Consider the following 12,775-nt stretch of genomic DNA (forward strand, 5'->3'; position numbering starts at 1 on the left):
TGCGGGTTCGATCCCTGCACTTGCTCAGTGGGTTAACGATCTGGCGTTGCTGTGAGCTGTGGTGTAGGTTGCAGACGCGGCTCGGATCCCGCGTTGCTGTGGCTCTGGCGTAGGCCGGTGGCTACAGTTCCGATTCAACCCCTAGCCTGGGAATCTCCATATGCCGCGGGAGCGGCCCAAGAAATAGCAACAACAACAACAACAACAAAAGACAAAAAGACAAAAAAAAAAATTGTCAAGAGTTAAGACTTAATATGTATAATGTAATGATTCGATATATGTATCTATTGTGAAATGATTACCACAATTAAGTAACACATTAATTGCCTCACATAGTTGTCTTTTGTGTGTGTGTGTGGTAAGAACACTTAAGATCTACGTTGTTAGCAAATTTGAAGTATATAATACAGTATTATTAACTACAGTTACCATGCTGTATGTTAGAATGGCAGAACTTATTCATTCTATACTATGAGTTGTCACAGTAGCAGTCACAGTTCTCCATTCTTTATCATATTACCACTATTATATGCAGAGTTATTAATCCAAAGGAGGTTTTTACAAAAGATTGGCAAGTACATTTCTTTCTTTCCCTCTTCTTCTTTTGTTTTCTCTTAGATTGAGTGTGCATCTTTTTCAAAGAGCAATTTGTGTCATCTTCTTCTATCTACCTATGAGCCAATACTTTTTTCTTGCCTAGAGTTCTCCTAAGAGCTGCCTTGACTTCCTTGTTCCGTAAACTGTAGATGATGGGGTTGAGCATGGATGTCACCACGGTATAGGAGAGGGCTAGGAGTTTATCTATTCCTGGTGAATGGCTAGCCTTGGGTCTCAAGTAGGTGACAGATCCTGAGCCATAGAAGAGTGTTACTACAAGTAAGTGGGAAGAACAGGTGGAAAGAGCTTTTTGGCGACCCTCAGGTGAGGGCATGCTCAGCACGGCAGCTAGAATTCTGCCATAAGCAGCAATGATGAGTAAAAATGGGCTGGAAATGCAAAGGATGGCCACAGCAAAGACTGCAGCCTCATTATGGGAGGTATCCCCACAGGCAAGTGCCAGGATAGGGGGGAGGTCACAGAAGAAGTGGTCTATTTCACAGGGGCCACAGAAGTCCAGGGAGAAAATATAGTTGGTCTGGCCCAAGCTTACCATGCATCCCACTCCCCAAGAAACCATTGCCAAATGGACACACACTCCACGACTCATTCGTGTTGCATAGTGAAGTGGGGAGCATATGGCCATATAGCGGTCAAAAGCCATGGCGGCCAAAAGACAGCACTCACTGATACCAAAAAATGTGAAGAAAAACATCTGTGTGGCACACCCCTCCCGAGAGATTCCTCGGGCCTCGCTCACAAGGCTCTGCAGCATCTTGGGTATGACAGAGCACGTGTAGCCAATCTCCAAGAGAGACAGGTTGGCCAGGAAGAAGTACATGGGGGTGTGGAGGACCCGGTTGGTCCAGATGGCAGTGGCTATGAGAGCATTGCCCGTCAGTGATGCTAAGAACATGAGCAGGATGAGGGTAAACAAAAGGAAACACTGTTCAGTGACCTCAGAGAATCTGGCAAAGGCAAAGCGTTTGACAGACATGCTGTTGTCCTGCCACAAGGAACAGTTGAAGGTCATGCCTGAAAAAAAGAAGGCAAGGTCATCATCAAGAATCTTTCACATAGAAATCTGAATCTTTCTCTTACTCTTAACAAGCTCTCTTGAGTCAGAGAGATAGATTTCTTTTCTGCTATTCTAAAATTCAAAGTTTGGAAGTTACCCTCATCTTGAAACCAAATCCTATTCTATGTTTATTATCCTGGTTGATTTGTCAGAAATATATCTGGTCAGTAGACATATAATGGAAAAAAATTAAGTAAAATTCTTTCTCCTCTCTTTTTTTTAATCATTTGCCAAATACTACCAAATAAAGGTCCTCCCATACCTACCTATTTCTTTCCTATTCTTTACCCACTGACTTGCTTTCTTTACTCATTTATTAAACACTATTTATGGAGCAAAGTGTATTTTCAAAGTATTTTTCAGTTATTATTGTAGGTCCTGGATTTAATATGTAAAAAAAGATGGAAAGAAGTAGACTGATTCAAAATTCATAAATGTGAAGTAGCAACTCTGCACGATTACAGGGACCATCAGCGTATATGACTGTTGAAAAAGTTGCTTGCACATCAAGTATTTTATTATAAAGCAGTTACACTTATGTTAAAGTATTATTAAGCATTTGCCTTGCACTGTGATTGACTTAATTATAAAATTTGATATCTATGTTTCCCACATAGCAACTCAATTCAGTTAAGGCTGTGGCAAAGAAAACAGACAATAGTTTACTTATTTTTTTTTAACCCCAAATATTTTCTTAGATGTCCTGACTTCTCAATCATAGCCTACGCAGTTGCATAGAAAACTCTGGATGTGAAGAAATTGTCATCCCTTTTGTCAGTTAAAAACATAAATGTATATCTTATTCATTCTGTCTTTGTGGATCTGGGACAAATTGCAAGTTTCCCTGGTGACTCTGATGGAAGGAACAAGGCGGAAATTCCAACCAGCAAAGGCGAATGCCTGACTCTTTCTTAACTAGGGACATCACAAAATTTCATTTCATAAATATCTCTCGCCATTTAGACTGTAGACAGCAAATGCCTGTGCTGTGGGTTGGTGTCAGAGGGTGTGGGAATGAGAGAAACCTGCTGGTGGATGGCCCACAGTGTGGGCTGACGGCACAAAGGCTGATGCCTGCTCTTAGTCATGTGATATTCTTAGACCCGCAGGGTGAATTAAAAAGACATCCTGTGGTAAGTACTTTTTAAAACCTCACAAACTTCAGAGACAGTTGAAAAACTGAGATATCTGAGATAGTGAAGATCTGTGAATGCTTCTAAATATTTAAACAGTCAAAGAAGGATACTCTGTCTAGAAGTAAATATTAAATACTATAGAAGTAAATGTATAGGTCTCATTAGAAGTGAGAAAGCAAGCAAATGTTAAATTCTCTTCTTCCTCGCTCTCACTTAGAATAATTTCACATCAGGTAAAATCAGATTTTTTTCATTACACTTTCTATTGTTTTCTGGATTTGCTCTCTGTTGACCTTTTGTTGGTTGACCTGAGATCCATGTACTAGAGGCCAGCTTTGTGTACATACCAAGAATGTTTAATTTTAATCATTTTGTGTATATACCAAGAATGTTTAATTTTAATCATTGCCTACAGAAAGAGTGTGAGATATTCAAGGCAGGTGTCAGGGGTCTGCAGAAAGGAGCATCCCAGGCAGTACAATTTGGCATGAACATTCTCTGTCTCCCATCTGATAATATTTTCTTGACCTAAAGTTTCTGATTTATCATGTCCACATGAAGGAAGGATGATGAAACCCTTCCCATCTTTCTTGCTGAGTCGTTTTGTGTTAAACGTGCCAACATTGTACAGGCAATGATGAATTCAAAATAAGAAATTAAAGTGTACTTTATCACCCTCAAAAACCCTTGCCCTTTAGAAGTCTCATGTTAATGAACTCATAGGACTCTGCATACAATATTGTCTGCTATTGCCATTATATAAAAATAACCTGTATTAAGAATCAGTCACCACCTGAATATGCACTGTTTTGTTAATCTAAAGATATAGGAGTTTCATGCCCAATGATAAACTGTTTTATAGATTCCTGCTCAGTGTAATGAAAGGTCAAGTGGTCATTGAACATTGACAAGATTCTGCAGCTTTAAATCTTGAGATGGAGTTTTAATGATAGCTGGATATCTGAAAGAAATACATCGAGAAGGAGAAAGGATAAATTTAGTAGCTCATGGCTTTGCTTCATGTGTCACCTTACCCAGCCCAAGATCCAAGACATGCACATTCTCTGCAGCTCTGCTTTGGAAATAACCCAGCAGAACTGATTCATTTGGAGTCAGCTCCACATAATTAGGACTGTTCTTAACTGACTCAGTCCCTTCTTAATCTCTTTTTTCATAATGAAATGTTTATTTCCTATCAGCCAAAGGAAAACATAAGATAATGATTAGATATTTTACCTGAAACACTTAGTACAGTGCCCAGAATACAATAAAAACTCAATAAATATTAATCTTCATTATGCTAAAATTATTTCCAAAATGCTTGAATAGTATATATAATTTATGTAAATTGGTCATTAAATATTGCATAGATGATATCCCATTGCCTCCCACCATTTATCCATACTTATTTCAGCATCACTTAGTATTTTAACAAAGTGATGCCTTAACATAAGCTAGCAGAAACTGTTTTATCACTTGATGGGAATAACAGGTACAGGATAATGGAGGCATTTCCAATTACCCAAAGATAAGAGATATGTCTATTTCCTGGGAAATAATTAATTTAGAATAACTTACAGCAGTTTTCTGACTGGGTCACTGGTAAACTGAGTAAATTTTTATAGTCTTCAGAGAAGGAGAAAATAACTGATTAAAATAATGTCCAGAACTGAATAATGCTTTGAGTGTTAGCTATTCATTTTTACACTTTAATCCATCTTATAGAACCCTCTTAAGAAATCATTTATATCACATACCTTTAATCATAATTTTTGAGGGAAAAAAGTAGATGATATTAGCTTCTGAGTAGCCACTCCCTGATTTTGTCTGCATGCTCTCCTTATAACCTCCCCACATTCAGAGGATGTAAATTTCCCCAGTCCTCACTTCTAAGACTATACACTGAGAAGCTTTTGTTGTCATCAGGACCTTGTCTGATTCCAGGAAGATTGTGTCTCCTGAGGGAGCATTATGTCCTTCCTAGCAATGCCCTCAGCCACACACACACACACACACACACACACACTCACACACACACACACAAACACACACACTCACACACACACACACACACACACACTCACACACACACACACAAGCATGCAGGTCTGTGCTGATTATATGACATATATTTTAACCTTTCTCATCCGAAAAAAAGGAATATGAATATGTTTTACTTCATTCCTTCCCCCTGTTCTGAATCCTTATCATGCCTTTCTTTCCCAGGAGACATATTTTCTTCTCACTAGAATGTCAGAAAGTGGTTTGATTCTGTCTCTCAGGAATTGCAGTGGACTTGTCTGTCTCTATTTTTTTGTTAATTATGAGCATTTAGGAAGCAAAATGAATATATATAAAAGGTAATGTAAAAACAAAAGTAAAAATAAATATAGAATATAATGAGTAACCTATATCATAGATAACTGCTATCATAGATAACTGCTATCATAGATAACTGCTGTCATAGACTGTGTGCACAATGTGATATTAATTCAAGTGACATGTACTGGTGGAGCCAAATATTTGACACTGTTGGCTATTAATATGAAATGCTCAGATTTAAAATTTTTGTTTGAATTAAAAATTCATCATCAAAAATAAATAACTTTCATATAGTATATAGAAGCAGTTAGTACTTATTCTGATTTTTTTTTTTTACCTGTTTAGGGCTGCACCCACGGTATATGGAGGTTTCCAGGCTAGGGATCTAATTGGAGCTACAGCTGCTGGCCTACACCACAGCCACAAAAAAACACATGATCTAAGCTGGGTCTGTGACCTACACCACAGCTCATAGCAACGCCGGATCCTTAACCCACTGAGCAAGCCCAGGGATCGAACCCTCAACCTCATGGTTCCTAGTTGGATTCCTTTCCACTGCACCATGACGGGAACTCCTATTCTGGTTATTTTAAAAGATTCAAATTAACAAATCATAATAATTTTCTAGTTACACATGAGTGTGACAAAGAGCACATTTGTTTCTATTAAAAGTAATAAAGAAACCCTAAGAGTCAAAGATATATGCTAGGATGATGAAAAACTGTAAGGTACTGAATTTTTTTTTTTTTTTTTTGGTCTTTTTGCCATTTCTCGGGCCACTCTTGTGGCATATGGAGGTTCCCAGGTTCAGGGTCTAATCGGAGCTGTAGCCACCGGCCTATGCCAGAGCCACAGCAACGCAGGATCCAAGCTGGTCTGCGACCTACACCACAGCTCATGGCAACGCCGGATCGTTAACCCACTGAGCAAGGGCAGGGATCGAACCCGCAACCTCATGGTTCTTAGATGGATTCGTTTCTGCTGTACCACGACGGGAACTCCCTGAATATTTATTTTTTTAAATGAAATAAAAAGTGGGTAAAGTATTGAATACCTATTACTGACATGATATAATGGCAAAGGAGAAAGACCAGGGAAGAGGAAGTTGTCATTCGGATCGAAAATCCCCCTTATTGCAGCCCCATTAAATGAATTATGCACAGGAGGAGAACAAGATGGCAGAGTAGGAGGATAGGGGACTCCTTTCCTCAATGAACACATCAAAAATACATCTACATGTGAAACAATTTTCACTGAAAACTAACTGGAGTCTGGGAGAAAGACTTCTGCACAATGAAGGCCGTAAGAAATATCCACATGGAAGAGAACCATCAGGTCAGGACCTGTGCCTCTGGGGAGGGGACTCTGAGGAAAAGAGAGATTTCATGGGCAGAGATCCTCTCCAGGGAGTGAATGGTTCCAGCCATAAATCAGGCACCCCAGCCCTGGGGTCCTACACAGGGAAGACAAGCCCCCCTTGGCTGGTTGGAGGGCCAGTGGGACTACCAGAAGGGCTGTGGGAGGCCCGGACTTCACTTCTGAGGAGCACATGCACACTTACTTGCTCCTGAAGCATGAGGAGAGGAAGGATTGAAAACTGCTTGAGTAACTGGCCAGTACCACAAGCCTGTCCTCCAAGCTCATGTCCCAATCTGAGCCTAGGGAATGCTCCAGCCCTGCTTGTTATAAGATGCAGCTCCACATTTACGTTTTCTTTTTTTTTAATAATGATTTTTATTTTTTTCATTATAGCTGGTTTACAGTGTTCTGTCAATTTTCTACTGTACAGCAAAGTAACCAAGTCACACAAATACATATATATATATACACACACACATTCTTTTTCTCACATTATCCTCCATCATGCTCCATCGCAAGTGACTAGATATAGTTCCAGTGCTATACAGCAGGACCTCATTGCTTATCCATCCCAAATATTGCATGTATTAACCCTAGATTCCTAGTCCATCCCACTCCTTCCCCCTCCACCTTGGCAACCACAAGTCTGTTCTCCATGTCCAGGATGTTATTTTCTGTGGAAAGGTTCGTTTGGTGCCATATATCAGATTCCAGATATAAGTGATATCATATGGTATTTGTCTTTTCTCTTTCTGACTTACTTCACTCAGGATGAGAGTCTCTAGTTCCATCCATGTTGCTGCAAATGGCATTATTTCATTCTTTTTATGGCTGAGCAGTATTCCATTGTGTATATATACCACATCTTCCTATTCCAATCATCTGTCAATGGACATTTAGGTTGTTTCCGTGTCTTGCCTATTGTGACTAGTACTGCAATGAACATGCGGGTGCATGTGTCTTTTTTAAGGAAAGTTTTGTCCGGATATATGCCCAAGAGTGGGACTGCTGGGTCATATGGTAGTTCAGTGTACATTTACATTTTCTATACTCTCTCTCCTCTTTCTGGGACCCTTGTAAGATGAACATTGGTACCCTTAATGTTGTCCCAAAGATTCCTTAAATTGTTTTCATTTTTTTAAAATTTGTTTTTCTTTTTGCTATTCTCATTTGATGATTTCCATTAATCTATCTTTCAGATCACTTGTACATTCTTCTGTTATCACTTAGTCTGCTGTTCATTCCTTCTCATTTTTTTTTCATTTTAGTTATTCTTCAGTTTTGACTGGTTCTTTTTTTTTTCCTTTTTCTGGCTGACCCATGGCATGCAGAAGTTCCTGGGCCAGGGATCAAGCCTGAGCCACACCAGGGTCAACCCCAAATCCTTAACCACTAGGTCACCAGAGAACTCCTGACTGGTACTTTTTAAAAATTTTTAGTTCCTTGTTAAACTTCTCACTGTTTTCATCTATTCTTTTCCTTAATTCAGTTAGCATTCTTAATACTGGTACTTTCAATTCTTTATCTAATAGATTGTTTATTTCAGTCTCATTAGTTGTTTTTTCAGGGGTTTTCTCTTGTTCTTTCAGTTGATACAGGTTTCTCTGTATTCTCGTTTTGCTTACTTCCCTCTGTCTCTATGAAACTAGGTGAACGGTTACCCTCAGCAGTCTTGAACAGGTGCATGTATTTGGGAGCATCCCTATACAGTTTGTGGGTGTCCAGCGGCTTTGATGGAACAGCTGGACTTGATGTGAGCAAAGTCAGATCTTCAGTATGTGCCGGTAACTATCACCTTGGTAGGAGGTGGGGCTAGAGATGAAGGGACTGGGTCCAGAGTTAGGTGTAAACCAGGACTTACCCTCTGCCCAGTGGCCATCACCACCGTATAGGGGGCCTGGGTGGGACCCAAGTTGCTGGAGCAGAAACCCTGAGGGTTGAGTCAAGCTGGCTCTATTTCCATTTTGTGTGTGCTCTTCTTCCCAGCACTGGCCCCCTCAGCCCCAAAGGGGAGCAGTGCTTGAGCCGGAGAGGCTGGTGTGTTTATCTGGCAATGGTCTGTGAATTTGGTGTGGTCTTTTAGCCTCCAGAGATCTGTTTCTGATGTGCTGTCTGTGTAAGTGCCAGTAATGGCTGCCCCCTCCCTGCTCAGATGCCACTTAGGTTTTGAGCTGTCATAGCATCTCCTGCTGAGATTTTTCCTTGGTCATGGCAGCGCTTCCTCCAGTGTGGAGCTATGAGTGTTTGTCTAGCTCAGAGTGGGGCAGTCTCATGAAACCAGTCAGGTAGTCACATGGTTTCAGTTGGCCGTTTGCGCACTGCTTTGGGAAGAAGAAAGAAACAGTTCTAACTAGGACAACTCCTTGAAGGGCATTAATTGCTACTTTGGGATTTGCTCTCCCAGTGGCCCCATTCAAGGAAGGCAAATTGCAGTATTCTTTTGATTCCATAAAGGCACCATTTGCTCTAGGAAAAGAGGTTCATCCCTTGACACACGAGATCTTTTTGGTAGACTCACAACTCTCTCTTGTGTAGCAGTGATAATCATAGTAATTTTCAGCCTCTGCTTTCCTATTCTGATGTAGCAAATTAGAATGTATGATCTAGGAAGTCATTTATTTTGGTGATTTGAAAGAGATGAAAACCAGCAATCAGATGGTTCCACACATAAAGAAGCATAGATCAGGTGGACAAATAAGGTAATGTGGACAGACACAGGAAGGACAGAAGTGAAGGGAGTTGTTTGAATGTTACTTAAATGCTAGGTAAGAGTATTAAAGGACTAAAGTAGGAAAAAAAATAAGCTGACCAGTGATATGGGGATGGGGAAGAGAAACTCATGTCCACCACATGATATTTCTTCCAAGATGTCTTACTTTAAAAAAAGAGAAGAGATATTTCATTCCATAACCTGTGAAAGCAACCATTGATGAGATCTTTATTTCCCACTCCTCTGGTAAGAAGAAATTTAACCATGAAGTTCCTACCCTTTCTCTACTTACATTTGGTAGTTTTATTTTTTTTGTGTCTTATCTCATATCCCTTTCTCACTTCTGTAAGAATGCTTAAGGATGGGTCATGCAACAAGTAAATATATCATATAGCTGCTTCTTTGTTTTAATTACTGTTTCATGCAGCTGTATAAGGAAGAAGAAAATTATATCTGCATTAGAAGAAGCAACACCTGCGTTTCTTTTTGTATTTCTCATGATATAATAGCTCCTATTCTAGGGAAATTTTTTAGAATCTTGGAACTTTCCCATCATCCCTCAAATGTCAGTGACCTTGAAGTGAAATAATCTTTGTAATTTACTAATTGACCATTCCTGTTTTTTGATTCCATCATAGTGAACTTCTTCATCATCCATCATGCTCAACCACACCTTCTTTGGGGAGGTCTGAACTTTAACCTTCGGCAGGAAGTGCCTCTTTCCAAGTTTGTCCTTTCTTGGATACTGTCTCTTGGTCCAAGATATCATTTAGAGTTCTAATTACATTTTTATAGTTATTCTCTTTCCATAGTGTAATAATTCTATTTTTATATGATATTTATTTTTCCATTATAATTGATTTATAATTTTATATTAATCTTCTGTTTAATTACAAAAAATTCTTATAAGAAATCTACTGTCTGATCATCTTGCATGGTTTCTGAGCTGTTGAAAGTAGTCTAGATACCAACTGCTAACTTTTTCAAGAGTTGCACTTATAAATGTGAACAACTAAAAGACCCTCAGAGAGGTAAACACAATGGCTCTGCTATGATTTCTTTCTTTTTTTGGTTATAGCTTGTTAGAAAGTGTGAGGGAGAAAATTGTCTATGAAAGGAGGGAAGCAGAAGCGATGTGGCAACACTGAATGAGGCAAAGCATTTACACAGAGAAACATTTATTTATTAAACATTTCTTTTTCTTTCTTTCTTTTTTCTTTTCTTTTTTCTTTTTTGGTCTTTTTAGGGCTGCACTCATGGCATATGGAAGTTCCCAGGCTAAGAGTCAAATCAGAGCTGTAGCTGCTGGCCTACGCCACAGCCACAGCAACGCAGGATCCCAGCCGCATCTACAGCCTATATCACAGCTCACGGCAATGCTGGATCCTTACCCGCTGAGCGAGGCCAGGGATTGAACCTGTGTCCTCACAGATACTACTTGGGTTCGTTACCTGCTAAGCCAAGATGGGAACTCCAAGGAGGTATATTTAAATGGTAGTTGTTATGCCTTATTAGAATAGCTACATAACAAAAGGTAGTATTAATCCTTCCTATGGAAGACTGAAAACCCACAAGAGAAAAAAAAATAACTTACGAGTTATAACTATTTATGAAATGCACCTTATTTTTTTTAACAAAAGAGAAATGTAAGATTCTCTATGCAAAACATAGAATTTGCTCCAATTATAAGCCATAGTAAACTGAGCTGTTTGCATTTTATAGGTTCTGCATTTTTTACCAGGAGGCTCACCAAACTTTGTGCTTAGCCCTGAGCAGAAGGTCTTGCAAATGAGTCTTCAGAAGAGAAGTGCATGCTCAGACTGTGCACGTAGGGCAGCTGCGTAACGTAGACTTGGTCATTACTGACTTTCCTTAAAAAAAGACAGTTTTTAATAGCTTCCTAGGTACATTATATGACTTTCTAACTGATGGGAAGTGGATATAATATATTAGGATCCTCAGGATCTTTACCATAATCTGAAGAAATAGGCCCTGAGTCTTCTGTTGGCTGCGGAATTTTTTAAAAAATAAAAATGCAATGAAGTAATATCTCACTAATAAAAGGTCTGTTGAATGCCTAAAAGGGCAAAATATATTAGATAATAAAGTCATTTAATGGTTTCCATAAAAATTCAGTATTCTCTAAGTTGGAGAATAAAACTATATGTAGACATTAATAATTATGATTGGAATTTAAATATGGTTTCAGTTATTGTCCTAAATAAAAAGAAATAATGTAGAAACCTTCTTGAGGTCCTATGTTCCAGTTTCTCAGCCCTGTGATATACGTATATACACTTTCAACTTTAAACACTAAAATATATATATATATATATATATATATATATATATATATATATATATATATAAACACTAGTAGTCAGGTTACTCAGTTTCTCCCCAACTTCTCATCCTGCCTTGCTTCTTTGCTCTCTCAATTAAGCTATATCTTCTTTTTGCTAAAAATTTCTCTTTTCAAATCAGTTATATTCACATGTCTTTTTAGGCATTTAATCACTATCTCCTTGTCTATTTTCACAGATCTATTCATGTGAGCTAAGACCTTCGGCTTTCTTCGTATATGAATAATAAGTTGATGTGCATGTGTTCCTGTGTCTCTCTTTTTTTTTTTTTTTGGTATCTCCATTTAGTTTTCAGATTAGAAATAAACTGTGAATGCAAGCAAACAAATAGAAAGAACAAGTTTATCTATAAGAAAATTTAATTGAAGCTCAATATTTTTCATCCTATATAAACACCTTGAAATAATAAGTAGATTTGATATTGTTCATTGTAATTTATGTGTAAGATTATTGGGATTAACAGTTATTCTCTTTCTATAATCACATAAATGGAAATTGTGTAAAAATTGTGAAAAGAAAACTAAAGCTATTTGTTAAAAAAAAGATTATTTGTTTTGTGGAAATTTTCCTCTTTAGGTCTGCTAGGAAATTTTTAAGTTACTATTTAGCCAGATGTCACCCTTGGATGACTGAGAAGAACTCAATAGTTAAGTTATTTTTCTGTATAGGGCAAATATCTGGAGGAAATATAAAAGTAAAAAACCATTTATATTTACTTTTTGTAACTTTTCATTCTGGTTAAATATCAAATTTACAGAAAAGTTGAAAAAGTTGTACAAAGAACTATTAACCTTTTAATCAGATTAAGCAATAGTTTATATTCTGCCTGAAAAAGATTTATTCTATTACCCATCCTCTCTCTCTCATCAATTTGCTTATCTGTCTGTCTGTGTCTGTCCGTGTCTGTCCTTCTGTCTGTCTGTCTGTCTATCTATCTATCTATCTATCTATCTATCTATCTATCTATCTATGTGTCTATTATCTATCTATCATCTATCTTCATTTTGAATTCTTCATTGACTTTGATGTTTTTGAAGAGTGTAGGCTGGCTATTTTATCCATCTCATCTCAGTGTAAGTTTGTTGCATGTTTCTTCATTATTAAAGTCAGGCTGTGCATTTTTGGCAGTAATATGACTGAAGTGATTTTATGTCGTGTTCAACACACTGTATCAGTAATCCTGTGATTTTGGTTTGTTTCAACATTGGTG

The 12,775-nt window shown here is 38.1% G+C and overlaps 1 protein-coding gene and 1 long non-coding RNA gene across 2 annotated transcripts in view; one reads left to right on the plus strand and one right to left on the minus strand.

Moving 5' to 3' along the window:
• Positions 1 to 12,775, plus strand: part of LOC110257996 (uncharacterized) — an 819,260-nt gene that overhangs the window by 565,807 nt on the left and 240,678 nt on the right. The gene's annotated exons all lie outside the window — the stretch shown is intronic.
• Positions 668 to 1,630, minus strand: LOC110258621 (olfactory receptor 10C1-like). The gene has a single exon (XM_021081916.2). It carries the CDS (start codon positions 1,628 to 1,630, stop codon positions 668 to 670), a length of 963 nt encoding a protein of 320 aa, XP_020937575.1.

This window comes from Sus scrofa, chromosome 7 (genome assembly GCF_054392235.1).
Source record: "Sus scrofa isolate SSC_HxYL_T2T_F1_AM1 chromosome 7, Sscrofa_HxYL_maternal_Yorkshire_Landrace_v2.0, whole genome shotgun sequence".
Lineage (NCBI taxonomy): Eukaryota > Metazoa > Chordata > Mammalia > Artiodactyla > Suidae > Sus > Sus scrofa.

What these genes read in the sequence shown, in the direction of transcription:
- LOC110258621 (XM_021081916.2), bottom strand. Translation starts at nt 1,630, where the DNA reads ATGACCTTCAACTGTTCCTTGTGGCAGGACAACAGCATGTCTGTCAAA.